At 39.8% G+C, this 26,819-nt stretch overlaps 1 protein-coding gene and 1 long non-coding RNA gene across 2 annotated transcripts in view; both read left to right on the plus strand.

Annotated features, from left to right (window-relative positions):
- The window catches only part of LOC124057782, a 1,110,263-nt gene that overhangs the window by 148,740 nt on the left and 934,704 nt on the right, over positions 1–26,819 (plus strand). The window lies entirely within an intron of this gene.
- The window catches only part of tacr1a (tachykinin receptor 1a), a 37,795-nt gene continuing 19,856 nt past the window's right edge, over positions 8,881–26,819 (plus strand). Inside the window, exons 1-2 of the mRNA XM_046386289.1 lie at positions 8,881–9,809; positions 26,265–26,459. Coding sequence (XP_046242245.1) covers positions 9,406–9,809; positions 26,265–26,459 — 599 coding nt within the window. The 5' untranslated portion in view covers positions 8,881–9,405. The remainder of the gene's footprint in view (positions 9,810–26,264; positions 26,460–26,819) is intronic.

Genomic DNA, 26,819 nt, shown 5'->3' on the forward strand with positions numbered 1-26,819 from the left:
CACATTCACTATAAGCTGTGAGGGGCATATGCAATTTCCCATAAAATCTACCTGAGAATTTAGATGATGTTAATGGTGATGCTATTCAATATGCACACTTAAGATCCAGTTGGATACAATTTGTATATTTCTTACATAGTTTATTTCTGTAACAGACAATAATGCAAATGTAATCAGTTGCATTAAACCACTCCTGAACTGAGCCAACCCTTTGATGATCCTTTTCTGTCTTGACTTTAGGCAGTGCGAGAAATTTTTCCCTACCTCAGACGAAGTACAGCTGATGTAGTGCATAAGCTAAAAAAAAAAATCTCATTTCAACACTTCTTACTCTATTACTCTATGTAGTTTCAGCATCTACAGTTGTTATTATATATACTCTTTACACATCCAGTTCAGTATTTATCATCAGTAGTGATGATGTGATTCCCTGCTGCACACCTCACAGATAACTATTCTGATTGATGGCCACCTGGAGCTCTCTTAGCAGCCTGCAAATTTGACTTTATGGCTTTCTGCTTTGCAGCCACCGTGATGTCCAGCTGTGTGAACACTCTGCAAAGAGGGTGTCCAGCAAAGTTTCACCTTTACAAGTGTGTAATGACCTCTCCACCCTTTCCGCTGACACTGCTCTAACAGCTTCTGGATACCTGAAAGTCTTCTCCTTGATGATCACTGGCTCTGATCTGTCATTTATATGCCACTGACAGTAGAAACTCTGAGATGTTGGTATAATGGTGTCAGGGATTTGAGCTGCCTACTCAGGTTCATATTGAATAGACCTGTGGGGGCCCTGGACTGTGGTTGGGGCTGCTTGACAGCACTAGTCAAAGCATTGTGCTTTAAATGTAGGTGGAAGTACTTGCAACTGTTGATGGCTAAAGATGTCATTATTCAAGCCGAAGTGCTTGTCAGATTGTTTAGCAGCAAGTAAAACCTCTTAACACCACAGGTTTCCAGCGTAACAGTTGTAACCTTACAAAACTGACATCATTCCCACTTCACATAGTAACTAGCCAGTGGTGCAGGAGTGGGAAAGAAATAAGGGTTTGACTATGAATGCCTTCCAGGAAAGACTGTCTCATCATGCCCAGATTTAAACTGTTAACCAATTTATCCCTCAGCATGAGTCTTTTACCAGGCCTTCAAGTGCCGACATTCGAGAAAGCTATGAACATGCTGTACACACCAGAACATTCTGAGGGAACTACCACTTTTGCAAAAATGTCCTCTGCCACTTCCTTCAACACCTTTTGGCAACACCCATAACAGTCTTTTCTGAGAGCCATCAGGCTCTTTTTCATGTGGCGTAAAGAGGGAAAGTTGGTACCTAATTCTTGCCCCTTGGATGGAGGTTGATAGGACTGTGTGTTGTGCACTGACTAAATCACTGACTTTGATTGGATTCTGCCAGTCAGACATCACTCCACAAGGGGTTTCTCCACTTTTCTTCATGCTACAGTATAGTTAAGGTTAAGCTTAATTGTGTCTTGTAATAGAAAATTGTCAGGATTAAATGAATTGCTACCTAAAAGTCAGACATATCACATAAAAACAAAGCTGACAAAGACCATATTATCTTGGTGATATGTGTTGATGCATGCCCTCAACCTGAATTGGTAGCTGTCCTTGCCCTGGGTCTTGTTGTAGAAAGCAGTAGGACACCCCTATGCACACAGGCACACACACACACACACCCACACACACACACACACAGATTCTTGTGCTCTATGAAGCTGGCATCATCTGGCATTCTCCAGAAGCCCTGGATGTAGAATACACAGGGGATGTTCACCTGCGTGATTTAGGTGTCACAGACCTCTTTAGGAATGACTGCCAAGACTACAACCAACATAAAATATATCATAAAGGATATAAATTAATTCCCTGAACTCTGCAGCCTAATCCTTATCTCTACTTGAAGCTATCAGCTACAGCTAACAAACGACACCCGAATTTCTGATTAAACTGCTGGTGGTCAAGGTTGCATTGTGAGTATTGTCGGTACCAGGTTTTGACAAGGAGTAATGCAAAGGATGAAAACAGTCACATCTGTTGTTCAATTTAACCTGACACACCAGAGGGTTTGTTGCACAGAACCATTTCAGAAGTCTTCCTTGGACACTTCCTTTGGCAGGTACTTTCAGAAAATACTTGGTGATTGAATGAGCCATTTGTCACTCTTGCCAAAGCCAGTCAGGGAGAAGAATAAAAACTTGTTGTTCTTCCAATGCAGAAATACTATACAGTTCTGATGTAATCGATGCTATAGCAGCATCTACACTAATTTCGCCAGTCACCACTGTTGTTTTCGAATGAACAATCTCTGCTCTTCCTGTCGTGACACCTAAACCACATCCACGAATGCCAGTGGTTCCTCACAAGACGATTGATCTGATCCATTGTGCTTCTGCAAAACTTAAAGCCTGGCTAGATGGGCTTTCCTGTGATGTTTGTACTTTATGTTTTTGTGTTTGCACAAGTTTAAAACTTATCACTTTTGCCAGACAGGTCGAAGTTTCCTTTTGTTGCAAGACTGAACATTTGTGCTACAATCGAGAACCAGAATCATTTACATTCATATGCATGTGGTGGTTGCTGGTCATGGACATCGGAGGGAACTAGAGATGCTACCTACTAAAAATATATCTGTAATTTTCCATTAGCCTCATTAGTACGAGAAAAATATTATTGTTTGCACAGTCAGTTCATTGTTATCCTAATAATATTGATAAAATTAATAATATTTGATACTCTCAAGGGCCCTCGCCCCATTTAACTGCCAATGTCTGCTCCTGCTATAACCAGAACCTTAACCTGGTGGGCTACAGGTTAAGGTTCTGACCACGAACAAGTATCCATGATTAACTGGAGGACCTTTCTCCATCTCTCTCTCCCTGTCATTTCCTTACATCTCTCATCTGTCCGCTATGATAAAGATATTCAATGTCCAATCATGTTCATCATGTTCATCATCATGTGATGACATACACGTCTTAATGTAAGACGGCCATTTAAGAGCTACGTTATCGTCATTCTGACCTATTATCACAAAGATGATGCTGTCATATGATGCTGTTTTTACTCTCTGGTGTTATTGCAGTCACTTGCGACTCATACAATGACCCTTTAAACCTCAACTGTAAGTTGTGAGAAAGTGCCAGTGGCCATGAAAGGACGCTCAGTATCAGTCACAGCAATGATGACTAAAGGAAGCTAAAGGAAAACTAGATTTTCTTTAACTTTGAAATATAGACATGGCTGGCTAATGTTTTTTTGTTTTTTACTTGATAGTCTGGAAAAGTAGCTTCAATATCTGACGACAAAAGAAGCAAAGTGGCTAAATGGATTTCATCAGTCTGGGCACATGCTGATTGGACTGGATTATATCATCAGGAGTGGTGAAGTAAACAACTTGTCATCATAATCATCCTCATTTGCATGATCTCAGAATAACTTGTTTTTCTGTTAGCCGTGATTGGATCCAGTAAACCTCTTAAATTGATTTGAATAGTAACTTAGGAGCAATAAGACACTTGGTACCCCTAATTAATATTGACTTTGCTTATAATATGACATAAAAATATGTTAGTCAGACATATGTTTTGATTGCTCTCATCTTAAACCACTTGAACTGCAACAAGTCACATGATGGATGTGTGCAACAAGGACTCATTCAACCCTCTTGCAGTCACATGTTGGCCGAGCGGGTCTACCATCAATTTTTAATACCTGGGACTCCTGACCAGTTAATCAGAACTGAAGAAACCTTTTGGATGGGAGGTGAAACATCTTCCTTCGCTTTTAAACTGTAGTTCAGTTGCCCCTCCTTAAGCTCTTCTACACAAGATGACCTGGACGACTGAGAAGCTGCACAGACAAGTTAACACAATGATGATTTGGGCCATCATCAGCAGGTACCACTCTCTGTATATACAGTAAATCTACTCTCTGTGGCAACATACCTGCGCTGGAAGGAATGGTAGCAAGATGTTTTATGTCAACCATTAATGACTTTTTTTGGGGAGCAACTGTAGTGATGGAGTAAGCTACAACGACTAGGGACCTATGGCAAAAGCTTAAGAAGCATAGGTTTCTGATGCTCTGGATAAAACGGAAATGTTTAGAGGACAATTTAAAGAGAACACCCCTGGGAGTGTGAAAACATGGTGAGCTCACTTGTAGGCATACATCATAAGCATGTGTTGACTGTGGCTGTGTTATTTCTCTCACTGCCAGAGACAGAACAAGAGAAGTTTTCATTTTCAAGTTCTCATTTTAATTTAATTTTTCAAACTTTATATGAGTCACATATTCTAAGTTAACCAAGTTATGCTACAGATTATCTTTATTGTTACTTTAAGTTTATTTTCATTTGCAAGAGTAATGTGCTGTCAAAAATGAAAATGTAAACTGCATTACTGAATAGTAGATCATGCCCAGTCATGTAATATCAATTTGTTAGTGTGATTTCATTTAAATACAGACACAGACTATCACAACCCAGTTATTTGTGGGAAATAGGATGTAGGGTTGATTTGACCCGGGTAATTTGACTTCACTGACCGTGACTTTGTTGGAAAGATGGCTGTGTTAGCAGAATACATGACAGATATGGAAGCATGTTGATTCAGAAAAGACAAGATGGACAGCTTGTATAGAAAAGTGAATGAGGAGAGAAAGGGTCACCAAATACTTCTCTGATTCAGATGTAGCATTACATAGATGTAAAAAGAAAAAAGTAGAAAAGGTACTTAGTAGTAAACAAAGTTACCTTAACATTATTTTACAGAAAAAAATACAACTTGAAAAATGCTAATTGTTCTTTAACAAACTATGTGAGATTATTTCAAACAATGCAAATGTCTCATTTAAGGAGAAAATATCAGGTACTCCCAAGACAGTCTATGATTGCACAGGGGAAGGTCATATCACTCCTTTCTTTTCCAACTCGTTTTGTCTAACTAACAAATAAAGGCAACAATACCACTCGCACCAATAAAAGGTCACAAACATTTTTGGAGCAGAAAAGAGCCTTCATTAAAAAGAATTTTGTCACGCTGAGGCTCAGAGCGGGACTCAGACGCAGAGACTCGATTTCAAAAGATCAGACTTTATTAACGATGTCTGAGACAATCCTCTTGGCAGAGTGAAAAAACAATGAGGCTATGAAAAATTTCCTAATGTTCCTAAATTTCCTATCCTTCCTAAGGGGAGAACACACGGCTATGAAACATTAACAATGAAATAGAAGAGAAAAAAAAAAAGGAAACTGGCTATGAAACTTAATGAACAAAAAACACTCCCAAGGGAGAAATAAATCTACGATCTATGGTAATTAATCTAAGAACAAAAAATCACTCCAGTCGGAGGAAAATCTAAACTATCAGTACAAATATATAAATACAACAGAAAATTCACTCTAAGAAGAGGAAAAACTAGGACTAAATCTAACTTGAAACTAAACTGAGCTATAAAAGGTACAACAAAAAATCACTCATTAAAGAAGACGCTTCAAAGAGCTTACAAGGCAGGTAACTAAGGCTATGGCTGTGGCTAGGAGAGCTGACATGATCACACAAAGGACGAAACACACTGGCACAAGACAAGGGTAAGGGACTGGAGACATACAAGGAAAGGCAAGTGACCTGAAACGAGAGGAGAGTTACTTTTCAAAATAAAACAGGAAATGATGAGACGTAAGCCCAAAACAAGACAATACCTCACCACGGTGTGACAAATTTGGATTTTAGTCAAGTCAAGTCAAGTCAAGTCAAGTCAAGTCAACTTTATTTGTATAGCCCATTTTTACAAGCAGTTTGTCTCAAAGGGCTTAACATAACATCAGCAACATCCTCTGCCCTTCGACCCTCACATCGACTAAGGAAAAACTCCCAGAAAAACCTTTAACAGGAAAAAATGGAAGAAACCTCAGGGTGAGCAACAGAGGGTTGAGAAAGCAACAATTCCACCAACACCCAACAAAAGGGAATCTCACTTGGTGTTGGCTCTGTAAAAATATGTTTTCTTTGTATATTTTACGGAGAGTAATTGACTTCTCAGAATGATGTTTGGCGGGCTACTAGAAATGTCTCAATAACTGGTGTACTCGCCAAGAAAGTTGGTTCAGGCATGTGTTTTGATCGTGTTCAACCTGGGTGATCCCCTCATTTGACACGCCGCGTAGCATCAATTCAGAGATTTCATTTGTCCAATAATTTGGTCTATGTATTTATGACTACTGAATTTCCCATCAGCCTCAACTGCATTTTTAGTACTAAGAAAGAAAGAAATGGTATGGCAGCAAGTTAAATCAAAAAGGTAAAGCCTGTAAACATGTTAGCATTGTCACTGTAAGAATGTAAGCATGCCAGCATTGATATTTAGCTTAAAGCACAAATGTGCTGCTAGCACGGCTGTGCAAGAACAATTGAAACTGAATCTCTTTTAGAAACAGGGACATGGTGCCTGCTCTACTAGAAGTAAAATATCTGTGCTCAGACATTCAGTTTTATACAATTACAGGATTCATCTGTGTTCATTTACAGCCTAATTTGATAACGAGAGATTTCAGCGCGCTGTGTTAGCAAATGTCGAGGACTATATCTGTGAATCAGTGTCTCATGGTGCATGGAGGTACAGGTTATTGTGACTGACCTGGCAATTCTGTGGCTACGGCTGTGCAGTGAAACTGAAATGGATCTGGAAACAAGGTGAAATGAGCAGGAATATCTTTTTGTGTGTGCTTCTGGCTGGTGTCATTCACCTCTTTTAGACTCCACCATGAAACTCTGACAGTTGTGATGGAGAGGACAGTTCAGGGTGGATCGAAGCTTCTCCCAAGGGAAAAGCAATGTCCTTGTGCCGTCGGGACATAATTGCCATGACTGGACACCATCTATAACTTAATTATCTTTGGAGGGGAAATGTTTTTGGTTGGTATGTTGCTGTTGACTTGGGTAGAACACATTTCTCTGATGTGTGAAAAACAGACATTTGCAGAAAATTACAAAATTGCATGAGAGAGGGGGAACATTTACCAGACAGTTATTGATATTTACAGAGGGTGAAACCACTGTCTCCACCACCCCATCTGTTACATAGGTCTTCTATTGGATGCTATCATCAGAAAGTTTGGCGGCCACTCTGAGGACCATGAATTAAAAAGAAAAAGGTTATTGAGATTCATCTGTTGGAGTTGTTATTGTGTTAATCAAGGGGTGATTTTTGTCATAGTAAGCAAAAGGACATAATTACATGAGATTTAATAGCAATTTGGTCAAGAGTTGTTCAGATATATATTTCTCTGGACCAAAGCATATCTGCCAATTTATTGTTCATTAAATCATGTTGCTACTATTTATCAGATATTATAAGTGAGTCTAAGTCAAGATGACAACCCACAAAAGGGTCCTACAAGTGGCACATTTTGGGTACTTGGTGTTAACAAGCTTCCACATAAACAATAGACTGCAATGTAATAAGCATGAGCAATCTGAATAAACACAAAAACATGAAACACCTGAGTGTCAAAGACATGAGCTGCATGATTTTCTGTGCTCTGTCAATTTGATATAGAAACCTAGTCTAGCAAATGACCCACTGACTGATAGTATCCATTCATAGAGCCATGTTGCTGGTATGATTAAAATGCATTACATTTGACCACACATCAAGTTAGCATTTCATTCAAGGTGTTAACTGTGTATGACGAACAATAAAATTCAATTCAAACCACCAAAAGCTGCAGCTCTTCTAAAATTCTTCTACTGCACAGTGACACAGTGACAGGGGAAAGAGTTGAGGTTCTTTCAACTTTTCACTTTCCAGTATTTTATTGCCACTGAGAGTCCAGTAGTAAGCCCAGAAACAGCCCTCTAAAGACGTCATTCATTCTCTTGCATTGCTCCTCTGGGTAGAAAGATAGATAGATAGATAGATAGATAGACAGATAGATAGATAGATAGATAGATAGATAGATAGATAGACAGATAGATAGATAGATAGATAGATAGATAGATAGATAGATAGATAGATGACTTTATTCATCCCTGAGGGGAAATTAGGTTGTCACAGCAGTCTGGTATACTTCAGTGCAGTAAAACACACAATGACACAAAATGCTGCGTATAAAAATAGAATAAAATACACTAAAGGGCACTTTAGCACTTGAAAATAAATAATAGTAAAAACAGTATCAGAATATTAATATAGAAACCACAAATGCATACATGAAGAACAGAGCACGGAACAAAACTCTGATAAATAGATCTTGGCACTGTAAACAATAAAAGAGTGCAGTCTCCTGAGAAAAATATCCTGGACTGTCCCTTAGAGAACTGCTGTCTTAGTGGTTCAGTGCTGTTTATTGTGCAGATATATAACAGTGCATCTTGTCATTAAATGTTTCAAAGTAAAAACCTCATCAATAGGAGTCAAGTTACAGTATCATTATAATATTAAATAGATTCTTACATGATCTTTTCAAGTCATTATATTATTATTTCCTACATTGCTGCGTATGAATTGTAAACTTCACCAACAGCACGTTCACATCCTGAAGCAGCTGATCTCCAAACACACAGTCCAGACTGAGTCCACAAGAGGGGGCACAAAGTGGGGAGACAGGGACGTTCGGACGTGACACCTCACCACATTACACATCACATTCAGTTGTGTTTGGATATTGGTATTAAATCTATAAAGATGACCAACATCAATGATGCTAAAACTTTTTATTATCCCAGCTTCTATTATTAATATTATTGTTGCTGCTGTTGTGCCTGTCTGAATTTGTTTATTCATTCTTCTGCTTGTGTGCTGTGTGGCATTGTCTACAGAGGAATTATGAGCAAATTAAATCAGATAAGAGGTATTTAGGCATGATAATCCTGTTGGCTACCCCACGCGGTCTGAGTCGGATGGAATAAATTACTTACCTGGGTTCATCCATAATCATAATTACAGAGACTGCCTATTGGACGGGCGCGCAGTGGTTCGCTCCATAAACTGGTGTGCACCCGCTCGGTTTGAGCAGAGGAGCAGGAGGAGAGCACAGAGCCGCTGAGGGACAGAGGACAGAGCGCAGAGACGTGTGGCCAGCTTGGAGAACGCGGGAAAGGCGCGTTTTCCATTTTACGCGCAGCGAAATCTGTTAACGATTAACAGTTAGTGATAGATTGCTATCGAAATGTTCACATAACATACTTAAACTGAATTCCTGAATTTGTTCATTCCAAACCAGTGACGTCTTTAAGTGAACATTCCGCAGACCATTCACTTCAAACGGAGAAGCTTTTCTTAAACTTCTGATTGTTCACTCACCGAGATATTTAACTTTGATATGTAGTGAATTAAGTTTATAGCCAGTGGTTTTAGTGTGACCCTCGGTCTTTAACAGCGAGCATGGATCCTTTATTTAATACCACCGACATGCCAAATTGGACCACCGGCTCCAACGACACCAGTAACGGGACTGAATACCGGAACCAGTTTGTGCAGCCAGTCTGGAGAATTGTCCTCTGGGCCATTGCGTACAGCTGTATAGTTATAGTCTCCGTGGTAGGCAATCTTACAGTGATCTGGATTATCATGGCGCATAAACGCATGAGGACGGTCACTAACTATTTTCTGCTGAACCTGGCGTTCGCCGAAGCCTCCATGTCCGCCTTCAACACGGTGATCAACTTCACATACGCCGTTCACAACGAGTGGTACTTCGGACTGGTCTACTGCCGCTTTCACAACTTCTTTCCGATCGCGGCTGTCTTCGCCAGCATCTACTCAATGACTGCCATCGCTGTGGACAGGTAAACCTCTCATTTCACTACCGATGTGCAAGTACGGAAGAAATGGCAGATGATTGCCCTTAAACATTTGGACCATATCCAACCAATCACATTCACCATGCAATTAATCTGAAGGAATTTAAGAATGCATTAAAAGCGCACAGTCATAGTATTTCTACGGTAACTGATGATTGAACGTGTTACTGTTTTCTCATAAATCAGCATGAATTACAAACGTGGTGCATAATAATAATAATAATAATAATAATAATAAAACAAACTTAACAGAAGTCGTGGCTGAATTATCTTTTGTACACTCAGAAGGTTGGATATTGGTGTCTTCATACCATTGCTTCTCTGGTGTACTGACGTTGTGCGCTGTTTCATTGGAAAATGATCTCCGGAAATTAAAAACATTTATTCTAAAGCGCATTTATGCACTTCCCTTCATTTTTTTACATGTCTCTAGTTCACCATTTCAAAAGTGTTCAGACAGAAGTCAGTTGCATTTATATCACCCATTAACCCTCTGGAAGGGTTGCGGTCTGTAAGGCACATAACAGCTTCTTTGATTGAAAAACGCTTTGGTTGAGCAACACTTCATGAATTTTAAAAAATGTATGTCAGTGAATACACTTTGCATAATGAAAAATCAGCAGCAGCTTAGTCCACAGTGACTTCTGTTCTGTTGCTGTGTGAGTATGCTGTGGTAGCACTGGGAACTGTGTGTTACTATTGTAGAAAACTGTAGTATGGAGTTCTCCTCTCCATCAACAAGCACTGTCGTGGTTAATGGTTCATAGCCCTCTGGATCAGGTCCTAAGCCTTTGTCTAAAACAGTCAATATTGTAGGCTCTGTTAGCTTTCATTTGCCTGTGTGAGACGTTACAGTAGTGTAGTGACTCTGCTGAGAAGTGTGGGGTATAGAAGATTTATATCCTCATATTGAAAGCTTTTCTTCCTTCCGATGAAGCTTCACGTAAGAACCCTATTCATCAACTGGACGACTCCTTGTGGCAATGAGGCTGAATGGAAATTAGATGCATACAGATGCCTGTGTGGATGTGTGTCCCCCAGCCCCTATACGCACACACACATACATCCATCTCTGGCTATCATGGCCTGTCGTTCTTCTGTGCATACAGTATCTCTTTCATCAAGAAAGCCAAGAGCTTGACCTTTTCCAAAATTAAGTTGAACCTGTGGGCTTGAGAAAGAAAAGGCAGATTAAGATGGCAACAGATTACAAACACCAGATTCACTCTTTATATCGCTAGTTTGCTATTCAGGCAAATTTCCCTTTCAAAAGATGCTATTAAAAAGCCTGAAGAGAAGCATGAAGTTCACACACTGACAGCTTCGTATTTTTGTGGCTGTTCGGAAAAGGTATTTCAGAATTTCTGAATGTCGAGGATGATCGCGGTGGAGGTGAGGAAGAGATTCACCCATTGTGAACCCATCACTCATAGCCATTTCTCACAAGAGAATATCTCATTTGTTAATCTTCATTCACCGCTTCCTGCGCGAGCTGAAGAGTTCCCATTAGTTGCTAGACATGAAATAATTTTTGGCTAATAGAGCAAATCTGCAGGATCTCTTCAGAGACGATAGAGTGTTGTGCTGCAGCTGATAAAACCTTTTTTACTTTTTTGAAATCTCCATCATTGCTGCAGTCATTCCTGTGGCGTTCGTGCGCTGCACAGCCCACAGATCAGCAGCACAGATGCTGATTGTATGAAGGTAGTTGCTTTATAGAAGAAATAAACATACCTTAGCTGCATCCAGTTCATAAAGTCCCTTTTGAAAAATAATCTTCTGTCTGTTACTTGTCCCTTAGATTTTCTGGGTTGCACAAAAGTGTTTCCCTGTTTGTTTAAAATCCCTCATAAATGTAACAGCAAAAAGACTTAAATGGATGGAGTGGCAAAAATAAAAAGACACTCTATGGTTTCTTTGTTAAAGACAGACCTATCCATATCCATCTAAGAGTGTGTATTCGGCATGTGTGGTAGTATTCATGTAGTTTAGAACGAGTGGGATTATCCGATCAGCCCTACACTCATCAACTGTTAGCCCATAACATTTCGTAATTTGAGGTATATTGTGTTGTGATATGTAATTGAAAATATTATCAGTTTACATCTTTAAGCTGTAATTTGTGTGTGAGGTCAGAGTGTCAGCCATGTACTCCTTGGTCTAAATGGGTCATACATCAGCAAGCTAACTTTCTTCAGCTGGTTTAATTAATTGTGTAAGTAGCCTGACAGAGCCACTCACATGGATGTAGACACCAGTCTTGTTGAAAAACTTTTTACATAGTTCATTGCCTGTGATTGGAAAGCCCTTCCGGCATTTAAGAAATTAATCTTGCCAGCTGATTCGAAATAGGAGCAGGTCCTCGCTGAACCACTGTCTTGTGGTCTACTGACATGTGACTCAACTGAAATGAAAGCCGTCGCTGACTGGTCACCTGTATGTTTCTCCACTTTTTGTCTAAGGAATCTGGAGATAGGGTCTGGCTCCCAGAGGTTAGAGAGATTGGAGAATGGATTGATGGACATCGTTTAATAGTTACAATGTATCAATGTGCTCAATGCAGTGTGGAGGATGGAATTGAAATTCATTATTGTCTCATTAACATGACTAATTTCTCCTCCAGTTTCAGTCTTCCATGCGGGTGCCACTGACAGCTGCTCTTGCCCCTTTGTATGAAACACTGATGATCACTTTTCTTCTTATTCAGTCTTTAGCAATGCTTGAAATGATCAATTCCTGGGTTACGTAGAGAAGACAGTTGGAAATCATAGACACTGATCATTCAGAATGAGCTGGTAAAGACGCATACATGTGCATTTTCAAGTGCCCATTAGAGTGAAGCTACTCTTGATTAGACTGATTGGTTAAGATGAGCGAGACATACATGCAGATTTGTATGTGTCATGTATATGCAGTTTAGGCAAATTAGCATAATGGTATCTAATAACAGCAACATTTGAGACATCTAAAAGTTATCTGGTGAGCAGAGTTGACAGCACTGCTGCTCAGTACAGTCAGGAGCCCCTCTTCCACTTCTACCTTAACCTGTAATTACACTGGTCGTGATTTTCCATGCTGTCGCTATGGGGACCAAGAGCTACAAATGTATATCCTGCACTTCATTTTAGGCCTGCAGTTTGTCAGTGGAAGATTACTTTACCTGAAAAGGCAGCAGCAATTGTGGAGAAGACACAGGCAAGTTTGAGATGTCCCAACAAGGAGATTCAGATAAAGCGATCCCTAACCAAACCAAAGAGTGAGAACAACCAAGAAAACAAGCTACAGATTGTCGCTCCTCTTTGAAGATTATTCTGTTTTACTTACACGTCAGCGGCATTGGCAGTGCCTGTTATTTTGTTTCAAAGGTGCTTTGATGCAGCTGTGTAAAATACAGCAGTTTTGACAGCACATATAAAGGAAGGTTACCGCACTACGTACAACTACTGACATTTGCTGATTTTACAACAGCATGTTTTTGGTGAAAACGACAGCACTAATGAAACACAGTGACATGATCACAGCTACAGAAAGCAGCCCCACACAGAGTCTGGCAACTTGCGAAGGAGAAGTCTGCTCAATATGACAGCAAGGAAACGAAAAGTTCTTAGTTCTTTGATTCATATCAACTCTTAAAAATTACAATCCTTAAGATTTTTATGGCAACAGACTTTGTTATTATTTATGCTTTTCATATTTTTCTGCACAGGCAGCATGGTGGTTGAATGGCTCCAGCTCTCCGCGAATGATAAGCGGTATAGAAAATGGATAGATGGATATTTTTCTGCAATAGCCTAAACAAATTTACTTTCAGCACTATATCTGTAAATAGTCATTTTTATTAAAGAAATATTAATTTATTTTTAGTGAAAAAGTGTAATATTAAACTGCATTTGCTTTTACCATGGTAACCACAGGTCTTGCCAAATCAAGCAGGCTTGAGATCTAAAGAATTACAAGTTTAAAGCTCCGTCAAACAAATATTATGTTTTGGATCAGCGGTTAGGGTGTTGGACCCATAACCGGTGGATCGCTGGTTCGATTCCCCGTCCCGGTGTCCCTGGCTGAGGTACCCTTGAGCAAGGTACCTAACCCCCACTGCTCCCCGGGCGCTGCACGCGGTCGCCCACTGCCCCGGGTTTGCTGTGTGTGTGTGCACGTCACTTGGGTGGGTTAAATGCAGAGAACAAATTTCGTTGGAGTGAGTTCCCTCCAATGACAAAATATGTCACTTTAATCTTTAAATCTTTAATCTTTTAACATCTCTATTATAAACAACTAAGTTTAGTTGTTGGCTCATTGCTTAGATTTCAGTTAGCTGGTTAACAAAGGGAAATATTTCATAGCTAAGAAGTGAAATATTTTCTTCAGTAGTTGGTGGAGGCCAAACCAGTGCTGAAAGGAGAGTGAATATTGGACTTAAATTCATCAGGGACACAACCCCAAGTAAAATGGTAATGGTGCTTTTGGCTGTTGGATGTGTAAACACACAACTGGAAATACATTATATTACATATAAGGTAAAATGTTCTTACAGCTAGTTCTGCTGCCAGTTTGGGTGTGGTGGAGTGATTAATGCGATAAAATGCCCCCCCCCCCCCCCTTCATTAGCCGGCTGATGTGCCCTTGAGAAAGGCACTTAAACCCCCCAATATGCCCCCCGGGCGCTTGATGCTGCCCACTACTCCCGTGTGTGTTTCACTGCATGTAATTTGCCGGGTGTTGCATGTGTGTGTTCAACTAAGGATGGGATAAATGCAGTAGTAAAATTCAGTATGTGTGTATGTAAAAATATATATATACTGTCAATAAAAGTTGATTCTTCTTCTTCTTCTTCTTCTTCTTGCTATGGACTATTTAACTTCTGTATTGTCAGAGTGAGAGCTTGGTTCACGTTGGTTCACAATAAGTCCAACTCATTCCCAGTTAGGGCTGCACTCTGCTAGGGCTGCCCATTGTCATCGGTTTTGTTCATAATCTTTATGGACAGGATTTCTAGTTGCAGCTGAGTGGCGAAGGGTGTCAGGTTTGGTGGCTCACACTGTGAAGTGGCTGGGATGAAGATCAGCACCTCTAAGTCCGAGACCATGGTTCTCAGCCGGACAAGGGCTTGCCCCCCACTCCAAGAGTTGCTGCCCCAAGTGGAGGTCTTGTTCGCTAGTGAGGGTAAAATAGAGCGGGAGATTGACAGGGGGATCAGAGCAGTGTTTGCTGTGGCACTGATGCTGTGCCGGTCTGACCGACTCAGGACATGATGGAGGGATTATATCTCTTGTCTGGCCTGGGAATGCCTTGGAATCCCCCCAGAAGAAGTAGTGGAAGTGACTGAGAAGAGGACAGTCTGGGCTTTCCTACTGAGACTGCTGCCCCCGCGGCCCGAACCTGGATATGTGAAAGAAAACAAGATGAGACTAGACGGGATGTGAAAAGTCCCTCTGGCTGGTGAGTCATTTATGCTTAAGTCATCAGACAGCTTCTTGCTTTCATATAAGTGAACATGTCTGTATTTATAAATGGTAAAGACTGATTTATGAGTGAAAAAAAGCTACTAATGATGCTTTTATAAATGTTTAAGACATTATTGAAAGGTCATGCATTTCTTCTGCTTAATAAGCCAACAGCAAAAGTTACTAATTTAGCTGCAGTTATGAGCATTCTGGTTCATTAATAAACATCTTTTATAACAATCCCTGAACACTTGGTCCAGATATCCAGCACGTCCTGTGCAATAAACCACTAACAACCTGGCAACCCAATAGCTGCTTACTACTAATGGTTTATAATTGAGCCATAAAACATTGGTAAATGTTTTACTAACCACCAATCAATTCATTAGTTAAATTTTTGCACAGGATGCCTTATTATAAAGTGGTAATCTTAATAGACTAGTATTGAACTGGAAGAAAAACATTCTCTTGCTTCATCTCTGCTGAAATGCATTCTGAGAAATACTTCACTGTAATGTACAGTGTTTTGTTCTTGTGCTGAGTGTCAGAGACTGATGATATATATTAGGGCACCACAGTGTGAGCTGTTGAGTATAAAGTGTCACTTATTCACCAGGGGAATCACAACCTCCCAGCTTTGTGACCACTGGCCTGCCCCTCATAGAGCTCCAGAGCTAATACAGTAACAAATAAAAGCGTGGTTGGCTGAGACTGGACAAGGCCAGCTTAAGTTTCTCAGTGCTAGATCGTTTACATTCACCCTCTGCAGCTGAAGGTGATTGATCAGACTGGGTCACAGCAGCAAATGACTTACTAGCTTATGGTGGCCTCCTCTCCAGCTCTCTTACCTCCTTCCTCCAATTTCCATTTCCTCTTTTCCCTCTTCTGTCTGTTGTCCCCAGCGGCATCATCATGGGAAGTTATTCTGGTCTCTGCTACACTTCACCTTCTGTTTCTTTATCTTTTTCATGCACTGTGCATGAAAAATGGGAAGAATGTGTTTGGTGTTTCCACTCACACCACAAACATTTCTGCTGTGAGAGATTTAAACAACATATTTCATTTTATTTTATATATGGATGTACAAAAACATGCTAGTACAAGGGATAACATGTCCAAGGATACTCAAACAATTTTCACATCAGGTTAGCATGCTAATATTTGCTAATTAACACCAAACTTTAACTACAGCTGATGCTGATGTCGATAGTTATTGAAACTAAAATATTGTTTTCACATCAAAACGCTGGCTGAAGTCCTTATAAAAACATTTACTCGTGTGACCTGAAAAGTTTCTGATGATGGCGTTGCTGCATAAACCTTCTAGCCCATCTGTTTTAACATGGCCAGGGACGGGGATGAACTACACACAAACGCACATACAATGCTGCACCTTCCCACAAGATTGTTTGTGTTGGAACATCAGTGAAACTACAACAGTCCTATGCTTCTAAATTCATCACTCCCAATATGAATTTCAGGTGATACATACAGTAAATATTGAAGAATGTTATTTTGCAACACTTTTTCTTCCTACATCGAGACACAATAAGACCATTTTAATGCCTAATGCAAAACATAAACAAAAGTTCAGTGAAACATAATATTTCCGAAAGTCATTCAGAAATATGTAACAGATATGTCACATATTGCATGTATGAACAATGTTCACATCATGCTCGAGTTGTGTCACATGAAGACAAAATCAAAGTTTTCTGATCAGTGACTTGCTCCTCAGGTCAGTGAACACACACACACACACACACACACACACACACACACACACACACACACATACACACATCAGGATTTCTTGCTCTAAGTGAGCAACTGTTAATTTCACTCGGAGGCTTTCAAAGGTAGCGTCAGTGTTTCTGTGCATGCACATCCATCATAGTCAACATTAAGATAATTCTAAACAGCTGCCTCGGAGCTATGTCACCTCTGAGTGAATAAACAACACTCCAATCAGCACTTGTCATCTCTCGTCACTAAAAAAATGATTCTGATTAGAGCTTGAAAAATGGCTGTGATGCTTGTAGTACCTTGCTTGAGAGCACTTCACAGACAGGTGAATGTGATGATATTTTTCATTTGATGTAGTTAAGCAGTTGTTTTAATTGTATATAAAAATGAAGTCTTCAACATTTGCAAAACCAAATGCTCCAAAGAGAGTAAACACATCAAAATAAAATAAAGAACCACAAATAGAAAATATAATCAAAAATAAAAATGTGCTGCCAATACAGAAAAAAAGACTATCAAATACGCTGCAAAAGCAGAAAAGCTGCAATTTGTACAGAAGTCATTAGTCACCCGAGTTAGGCTTACAAGAGGACACTAAAAAGTGATGAGCTCGTTTGTGGTTCATGAAGTTCCTGAAATCAGCTCTTCCTCAGTGGTGGAAAATGAGCAAACCATGCAAAGTTTGTTTTACTTTAATATTCAGACAGCATGATTTATATTATTGCAGATATTTGCAGTTAATTTGCAGCTAACACAAGCCTTTACTGATTATTAGTCTACTGGTTCACATACTTAACATTTGATCCACGCAGTCAGGATGTCAAAATGAAAAAAAATTGGTATCTCATTTCTTGCGTACTGTTGTTATCAGTGCTTCTGTCTTGACTGCTTGGTTCTGGTGTTTTGTCTTTGCTTATTTTTTCTAAATAACAGATATTTTCTTCTTTCTGTTGGCTCTGTTTACATATGTCTCTTGTGCAGTGCAATGAGCTCTCAGGGCCACTGCACAAAAATAATAATTATATGAATAAATAAAGGTATTGTTTAGAGATGTTCTAATCAAGATGTTTGGCCCAGATTCTGATATGGTCCTTTTAGCGATCCTTTAATTTTTTTTGTCATTTTAAGGATCTACTTGAATGATTTGTGCCTGGCTCTTGGAATGGCAACATAACGCATGCGCTGTCAAATGTTCACTGTTGGAATTTTTCTAATTTTTACTCTTATATGCTTTAAAGAGCTCAAAGGCAAGTCTTATTGGCCGAGATGACAAAATTTGATTTTATTAATTCTCTTGACCAGCACATGCTGTAGCTACCACTAGGTTAGGCTGACAAGCAACAAGCAAGCCCATTTTCTTACTCAGAGAATACACACAGCTTACACACAGCTTTCTATGCACACACACCCAGACACACACACACACACACACAATCAGGGAAGAGATGATGCTGTGGTGTGAAGGCGGATATTAGTTTCGCACAGGACACGGGAGTCCCTGCTGGTTATTGAAGAGATAGAGGTGGTTGAATAATGATAGTAACGCCAAAAGCAGTGACAATCTTTATCCACCACCCAATACACAAATATGTGCACACATACACACACACAGAAATGCACAACTGTTGAGAGTTTCACGTAACCTTCCTCAAAACAACAACAACGCCCTGAGAGGTTAATAAACCAGAGGAAACAAATTCAAGATCAAATTACCACAACCTACTTTCAAATACAATTTAGATGGAAGAAAGGGGGGAAAAATTACTGGGAGGCTTGAAGGCAGGCAATTTCATCTGGTGCTTTACCAGGTTCTTTATCACTTGAATCTTTTCTGGAAACAGTATAGAAGCTTCATGCTGTTTATATCGAACTGTTACATTGCCACGGCAGTTTAGGTGCTCTTTGCAGATAATTGGAGGTGTACGTCACCCATGCAGTCTAGCACCAGCTACCAATGCTGCCTGCCACCTTGTGAGAAGGTATCCTATTGAGAGGAATCAGATATTTCCCACAGACAGATATTTGGAATACAAAGTCTCAAAGGTATGTTTTCCCAAGATGTTAAATGGAAGGCAGGGGAGCACAGGTGAGCAGAGCTCTACACTAATAAATCCATAAAAATGAAATGCCTCTCAGCTCCGACTTCATAAAGTGAATGAAACATTAAATAAAGCAAATAAAGTGTTCATACTGAGTTACACTGGAGGCTCTGGAGTTTAAATTATTCTGTATTTACAGTCAAACTATGGTAACGGACTAAAACTGAAACACACTGAAACGGGATGAAAAATGAGATGGGGTTGAATGAATGAAGTGCAGCAGCAGCAATACACACAACAAGCTAAACAAAATGTTAAAAATAGCAAAATAAAAAGTGGCATATATAAAATATATATACAAGGCAATATAAAAAAATGTATATACAACAACAAACAGTGTAATGTAGTGCAAAATAAAGTAGAGGTAGAGTGTAAGGTGCCAGTAGAATGTAAGGTGTAATGAACTGAGTGAGTAAAACATATAAAGTATGTTATGACCAGAGTTTAGCTGTTATTATACAGTGTGATGGCATGTGGCAGGAAAGATTTCCTGTACCTGTCCCTTCGACAGCGGAGCTGTAGCAGCCTGTGGGAGAAGGTGCTCCGCTGTCTGTCTACTGTGTGGTGGAGAGGGTGCTGTTCATTGTCCATGATGGATAACAGTTTGTTCAGCATCCTCCTCTCCACCACGGTCTCAAAAGACTCCAGCCTGAGACCGAGTACAGAGCCAGCCTTCTTGATTATCTTATCAAGTCTGTTAGTGTCGCTGGCTCTGATGCTGCTGCCCCAACACGCCACAGCAAAGAAAATGGCGCTGGCAACAACAGACTGGTAGAAGATCTCCAACATCTTGCTGCACACGTTGGAGGATCTCAGCTTCCTCAGGAAATAGAGTCTGCTCATCCCCTTCTTGTACACAGCCTCTGTGTTAGAAGTCCAGTCCAGTCTATTACCGATCACCACTCCCAGGTATCTGTAGTCCTCCACCTCCTCCACCACCTCCCCCCTGATCCATAGTGGAATTTGTGGCTTCAAGAGATGAAGAGAGCATAAAATTCAAGTATAAATTTAAGAAAAGGGTTTATAAATGAGGCTCCATGAGTGGACTGTGTGTTTCTATAGTCCAACCACAACGACAAAGCGGTGATTTTTAAGGCTCTTCTCAGTCAGCTGGAGAAACTATCCAGCAATTTGCCTCATGTTAGCTTTAGGAGAATCTCCCAGTTTAACTTCTTTAATCATATCCATTTTATTTTTCAGCATTTTATAAAAGAGAACATGCAAGGAGACCAGCATCACAGGGAAAGCAAAAGTTATGCACATAACGTCACTTTCGTAATGTCATACATGTACTTCATGTGTCATGAGCTGTTCCAAAACCTAACCAAGCAGGCCTGTTTTTGTTGCCTAAACAAACTGAGACCATCAGCTGAAATGTTTTTCAGCAAGCTTTATGAAAGCTTTTTAATTCCTAACTTGACTGAGGAATGAGGGGTTTACTTTCTCTCTTTTTTTTTTACGATTTATAGATGCTGGTAGGCAGATATTGTCTTCTCTGGACAGAGCCTGTTTGGTCCTGTTTTCAGGCTTTGTGCAATGCTAGCTGAACGGCTCCTGGCTGCAGCTGAAGCTACTCACTGAGAAGGGTGGCATGAATATTCTCATCTCCAAACTTTAAATCTGTAGTGTTTGTGGCTTCTCACACAACTAAAGTTAACAACAGTTCTGACGTTAATTGTTTAGTTACTTGCTTAAATATAACTTTAGTTAACCGCAAATGCGGAAATCTAAACTAAAGTAGATACGATGAGGGATCCAAAAGGATTCAGTTCAGATGAGCAGAGCTGGATACATTTTTGTACAATGCGACAAAGTCATAACCCTAGTTTCCATTGAAATACATTTTGCTGAGTTGTGAACATATTTTAGAATATGCCACTCCCCTCAAGGAACAAAGTTTCTGTGCTCATTTTTTGAAATGCGTCTCTCAGTTGTACATTACATCAGATTCCAAATGAAAGTCATGTGAGTGGGCTCGATCTCTTCATCAGCGGCTGTCTTAATGAGTAAACCTCTACTGTCTGGTCTGAGCACAGTGTCTGCATGCCAGCAGGGGTGATGATGTCGAGTGAGCAGACTGCCGTCCTGTGCAGGTGTGTGTTTGATTCTGACATCAACAGCCTGACTCTGACTCACCTACGCGAAGAAAAGCCACATGGCTGCCAGTGCTGTTTGGAGCAGAGCCAAAGTAAAGCCAAGGCTGTGAGCTCCCATATTCAGCTGACTGCTGGGAGCGTTTGATTTTAAAGGTCCCCTCTTGTCTCTGATATAATTAGAGGGAGAGTGTCCATTTAGCAGATTCATTTGGGATATTAGTGGGATGAAGCCTTTAATTAGACCTCTTTAACTTGCATTTCACTGGAGAGCTTTGCTTGAAAGGGAGCCAAAAATTGATGCTGATACTAAATCTCTATTCATTGATATACATCATACAATATATGTGTCCAGAGTGTCTCACACAACAATAATAGAGTTAAGGGTTTTAGAGATGGAAAATCTGCCAAAGAGAAATAATTTAGAATAAAATCAGCATTCAGTGGACAAATGTAGCTTCCAGGTAAACATGTAATTAGGAACAATAAAGGATGATTAAGAGATTTATATGAAAGTAAATCAGCACAACCAAATCTCTGATCTGTGTAGAGGAAGAAAAAGAAGTGAGATGAAGGAGCCTTGATGTTCTACACACATCCTGAAGTATTGTATTTGAGGGGAAAGAATTCTGCCTGAAAGAGTGTTTTAAACCAGTTTCCTGTGATGCTCAGTGTTAATGATGTACAAGGTCATTTTAAGATATTCATGCACTCTGCTGTCTCTTTGATTAGGAGCAGGATTATGAAAATGCCAAATGATTACTGAAACTCCAAGAGGAATCATTTGGCTTGAAGTCTACTTGTCAGGAGGCAGATTTTATAACTATAGTGTTACTTTCTCTCCAGAGCGCACACTATTTTGATCCCATCCTTGAAAAAAGAAAAGTATCCAGAAAATGTAAGTTTATTGTCATTTATTGTTGTTGTGCAGAACTTCCTTTGTTGCAAAAAGAATTCCTTTTAATGTTTCAGTTGCAGGTCTGTGGGCGAGTGTGTGTGAATAATCACATCTTGCAGGTTGTGTTTCAGTGTGTTACCCTTCACTATTTTAAGTTTATGACTCTTAAACAAATTAATTTTTTTTATACTTTGCCTACTTCAAGGATCTAAATAACTTGTGATCTTGGTATGCTGAAGCATTAAGATGTCCCTTTACTAAACTTTGATTAATGATTTGTTATTATCATGGTTGTATTTATAAAAAGACAAACAGATTTCAGTGGGTGACTGTATTCTTATACAATACACTATGTATAATTTAGCAGTTTGTGCATCGTGTATTGAAAGTGAAATGCTTCCATTTAAAATACTACTCTGACAATTTTGAGTTTCCAGTCAACCTAACTGACATGTTTTTGGACTGTGGTAAGAAATCAGAGCACTGGGAGTAAATTCACGGGGAGAACATGCAAACTCCGCACAGACAAGACCACCGCCAAGATCTTCTTCTGTGCAGCCACAATGTTTCTCATTAAGCCATTCTGCTGCCTATAGAAGCATGAATGCTTTTATTACAAAACTTCTGACAACAACTTGTCAGTTGATTTGCTATAAAAACCATCATATACTTCCACACACACATGGAATCAGGAGCAGAATGCCTTCATCTATGAGAAGAAGCAATTCTACTTCTTCTTTGTCTTCTTCCTCTTCTTTTCGTCATTGCTGTTCCCTGAAAATGAAAGGACATTAAACACCTCAGTCATCCTCAGAGTAAACAGCAATGTGGAATGCCTCGATAGTTTAGAAACAAGTTCATATGATTCTTTCTTACCCACTACTCACAGCAGGGTTGGAACTAAATACAGAAAAACACACACACTTAGTATGTTTGTCCTGTTGTTGTCACGACAAATTAAAAAAAAATCAGGTTCAAAAGAGACAGTCACACTGTTATGTTTATAGCAAGCTAGCAGCGTATGCAAACGATTAATATATCACTTGGGTTGCCTGCTAATGTCTGATAACCTATTGGCACAACAAATAGATACATTTACCAGGAGGTGGGGTGCGAGCTGCTCTTGAGGAAGGTGATGAAAGGGTGGTTGAGAATACCACTGGTGATCCTCTCACTCTGTTCCCACTGGATCATCGCCTTCAACAGCTCAATACACTCGCTCCTCTCATCAGCTTCCGTGTCATTGTACATCTCCAGACGCTTCTGGTTTAGGAAACAGTTAGAAAGTACAACAGTGGTCAAATTATCCTTCTAAAAAAATAATCCATGACAGGTACTTTTCTGCAGCTAACTACTGCTCATCTGTTTGTGAAGACTCTCAGTCATCGAGTTCATGTTGTTTATATAAAGTCTCTCCAAGGGCAACTACACTGGCTTCAGTTCAGAACTGAAGAAATATCTTTGGTGAAAGGTGAAACATCTTTAAGAACTTCAAGCCAGTATATCTGGCTTAAACATTGCATTTAGCGTCTACTTATCTACTTACCATTTTCATTTTGTCCAGAAATTGCAAGGTATACCTCCTGTTGTAAGTCTGTCGAACATCTGGACCAAAATACTCCTCAGGTGTCTAAAAGAAAATTAAAAGTATTTAAGGTACATGTATTTCTTAATAAACTTAACTGCAGAAAAAATGTAAACAAGTGAGGTAACATTAATCATGAAATAACAGAAAAAGTAAGAATGTGGATTGTACCATGAACACCCACAGGTCAGAATCAGTTCTCTTAAAAAACTCAACTGACCGCAGCCCAGCATTAAGGAGATAGTTTGGTGGCGGACCCAGAAGGTCGATGATGAATTTGAACTGAGAAGAAAGCACAAAGTTACATTTGTCATCCTGCTTTGTTCCAGTCAAAAGCATAATAATTTTGAACAGCAGCATCAGGATTTAGCATTATTTCCTAATTTTCTTTAGTTATCTTTCTTCTCTGTGTTGTTGTTTCCCTGTTCTGTCATTGTGCTGTGGGTATCATGTCCTGGCTCTGCTCCGGGGCCTGCTCCTGGATGGACATGCCTAAAACTGACCAGATTTCTGAACCACCTCAACTGATTCATCTTGATGTTGAGCCAGTTGAACCTACTCTGAGCCCCTCCTGGATGTCCAAGCTCCTCATCTTATCTCTAAGGCTGAGTCCAGCCACTCTGGAAACTCATTTCAGCCACTTGTATTCGTGATCTTGTCCACCGGTCAAACTCCTGCTCCATTTTCCCTCAATAGTGAACAAACCCTTGAGATATTTGAACTCTTTCACTTGGGGCAGCAACTCTCTTCGGACCTGGAGTGGGCAATCCACCCTTTACCAGTTGAGAACCATGGCTTGGGACTTAGAGGTGCTGATCTTCATCCCAGCCACTTCACACTCGGCTGCAAACTGTCCCAGTGCGAGATGGAAGTCACTGTTTGATGATGTCATCATCTCATCCACGTCATCTTCAAAAAAACTGGATGTGTCCTCTCGGAAAATCCTGTTTAAAGTGTACAGGTCAAAGTTGTACGAGGAAGTAGCTCAGAAAAACCTGTTAGTTTAAGCAAATGTTACCTTCAGTTTGATCCTTAAATAATGAGTAGTTAGTTGGAATAGTAGTTTAAAACAGATCTGATTGTTAGTGTCTGTGATTCCCCGTAAGCTAGTGGATTCCCTGTGATACAGTACCACATGTTATGGCTTTTATAGTAAATTACTTAACACGTCATATTCACAATGTGATGGGAAAAGTTCAAAGCCAAATATCATGACCGCCATCACGCAACCCTGTGACCAGATGTCGATGGCTTCTGAAAATGGAAGTCGCAGTATAATATCTGGTGCTCTGAATGTGGAACAGAAAGAACGTTGTCATACAGTAAGCTTATAATGAAGGCAGAACAGGTAGTTGCACACTAAGTAATAGCATCTGTACAAAATAAGCAGCTGAGTTCAAGGTTTCTCAAGTTTGATATTGATCTGTGTTTCTTACTGATAGGCAGGTGGTTGGCAAATGCGGTGTTGCATGGCTTCAGAGCTGAGAAGAGCACAGCCGAAGTCAAGTTTCAGTTTCAGTTTCACCCTGCAGGGCTGTCTGATGTGATCTAACATCATGATGTTGTCTAATTTAACATCCCCATGGATTATGCCAGTTTCCTTCAGGGCATCAAATGCTGTGGCTAACTGCAAGTAATAACATAATATTCTAAATATTTAAACATTTTCTGTTGGAGAAACATTTATCACATGAAAAGAGCAAAGAGTAAAAGTTGCACTTAAGCCACAAGAACTAAGTACTATCCTACTTTACTATATAATAAAATACAAATGTAAGTGTGGACTACAGTACAAAGCTAACAGAGCGATTGATTCACATTGTAGCTGATGCCATACATCTTTGATGATCGTCCTCATGCCATCCAAACACACAGGGCCGCCTAAATCCCGTATGTAGTCAAGCAGGCTGATGTCCAACATCTCAAACACCAGACCCATCTCATTGTTAATACAGACCTTGCCGTGAAACTTGACTATGTTGAACTTGTCCAGGTTGTCTTCTATGAGTAAAGTCAACATGTCAGTCTGAGGAGACATGACAGGTTAAAATGACTGCTAGGCTGTTAGAATATTTCTCACCATTTGCAGCTTATTGGTGTAATCTTGTATATAATTTGTAGTTCTGTTAATTTTCCATTACTACATACTCCACCCAGTGCCATTTCAAAAAGTGCCTCTTTTTTGTAACTGTGCAATCAAAACATTAGACATCTTTAGGCATGTGTCAGCTCATTACTGATGTAAACAAATGTACAACATGCTATCTTACTTGTTGTCTGTTGTACTTTGTAAGGTTTCAAATATTAACTCTAATTTACTGAAAACTGTCTTCCTGACAATTTTTCAACATAGTAGTAGTTTTGTCAAATTTTCACTTTGACACTTTGGAGATCTGGGAAAGACTGTGATTTCAGTTGTATGTTACTAAAAGCTCAGATTGACAACATTCAGGGTAAGACTGACTGTCATGAATTTGGAGAATGACAGTGATGAAAATGAAAATGTTGATTAGCATCCATGCTGAGTAAAGAAGTGCTAATTAATCTTCTTTAATTCTGCCCTTCACCCCTGCAGGTACATGGCCATCATCCACCCTCTGCAGCAGCGCATGTCATCTACAGAGACCAAGGTGGTAGTTGGAGTGATCTGGGTGCTGGCTCTGCTCTTGGCCTTCCCTCAGTACTACTACTCCACCACAGACCAGCTCCCCGGAAGGGTGGTGTGCTACATTGACTGGCCCGAATACACTGTGTGTGACTTCAAAAAGATGTGAGTCTCTCTGTGGAAAAGCTATTCAAACAGTCAACACTGTTAATTACTTTAGAATTGACGGCAAATATAGGAGGATGTTGTCTGTATTCAGCGTCAACGAGAGCGTGGCAGAAAAACGGAATCTTTTTGTGCTTTGTAGTGAATAAATTGAAGGAACATCATAGGGAATTTGTGTTCCTTCCCTACTGAAAGGCAGGCAACACCAGACACAAGAAAAGAAATTAGATTTGACTGAAGTCTAACTCCACCATTCATTTTTCATTTGTAATTCTACTGTTACTACAACTGCTAAAATAAAGAATACTAGTATGCTTTTCAAGAATAGTTTCCCATGTTCTTTAAAGAGAAAAAAATGGA

Source organism: Scatophagus argus, chromosome 4 (assembly GCF_020382885.2).
Source record: "Scatophagus argus isolate fScaArg1 chromosome 4, fScaArg1.pri, whole genome shotgun sequence".
Taxonomy (NCBI): Eukaryota; Metazoa; Chordata; class Actinopteri; family Scatophagidae; genus Scatophagus; species Scatophagus argus.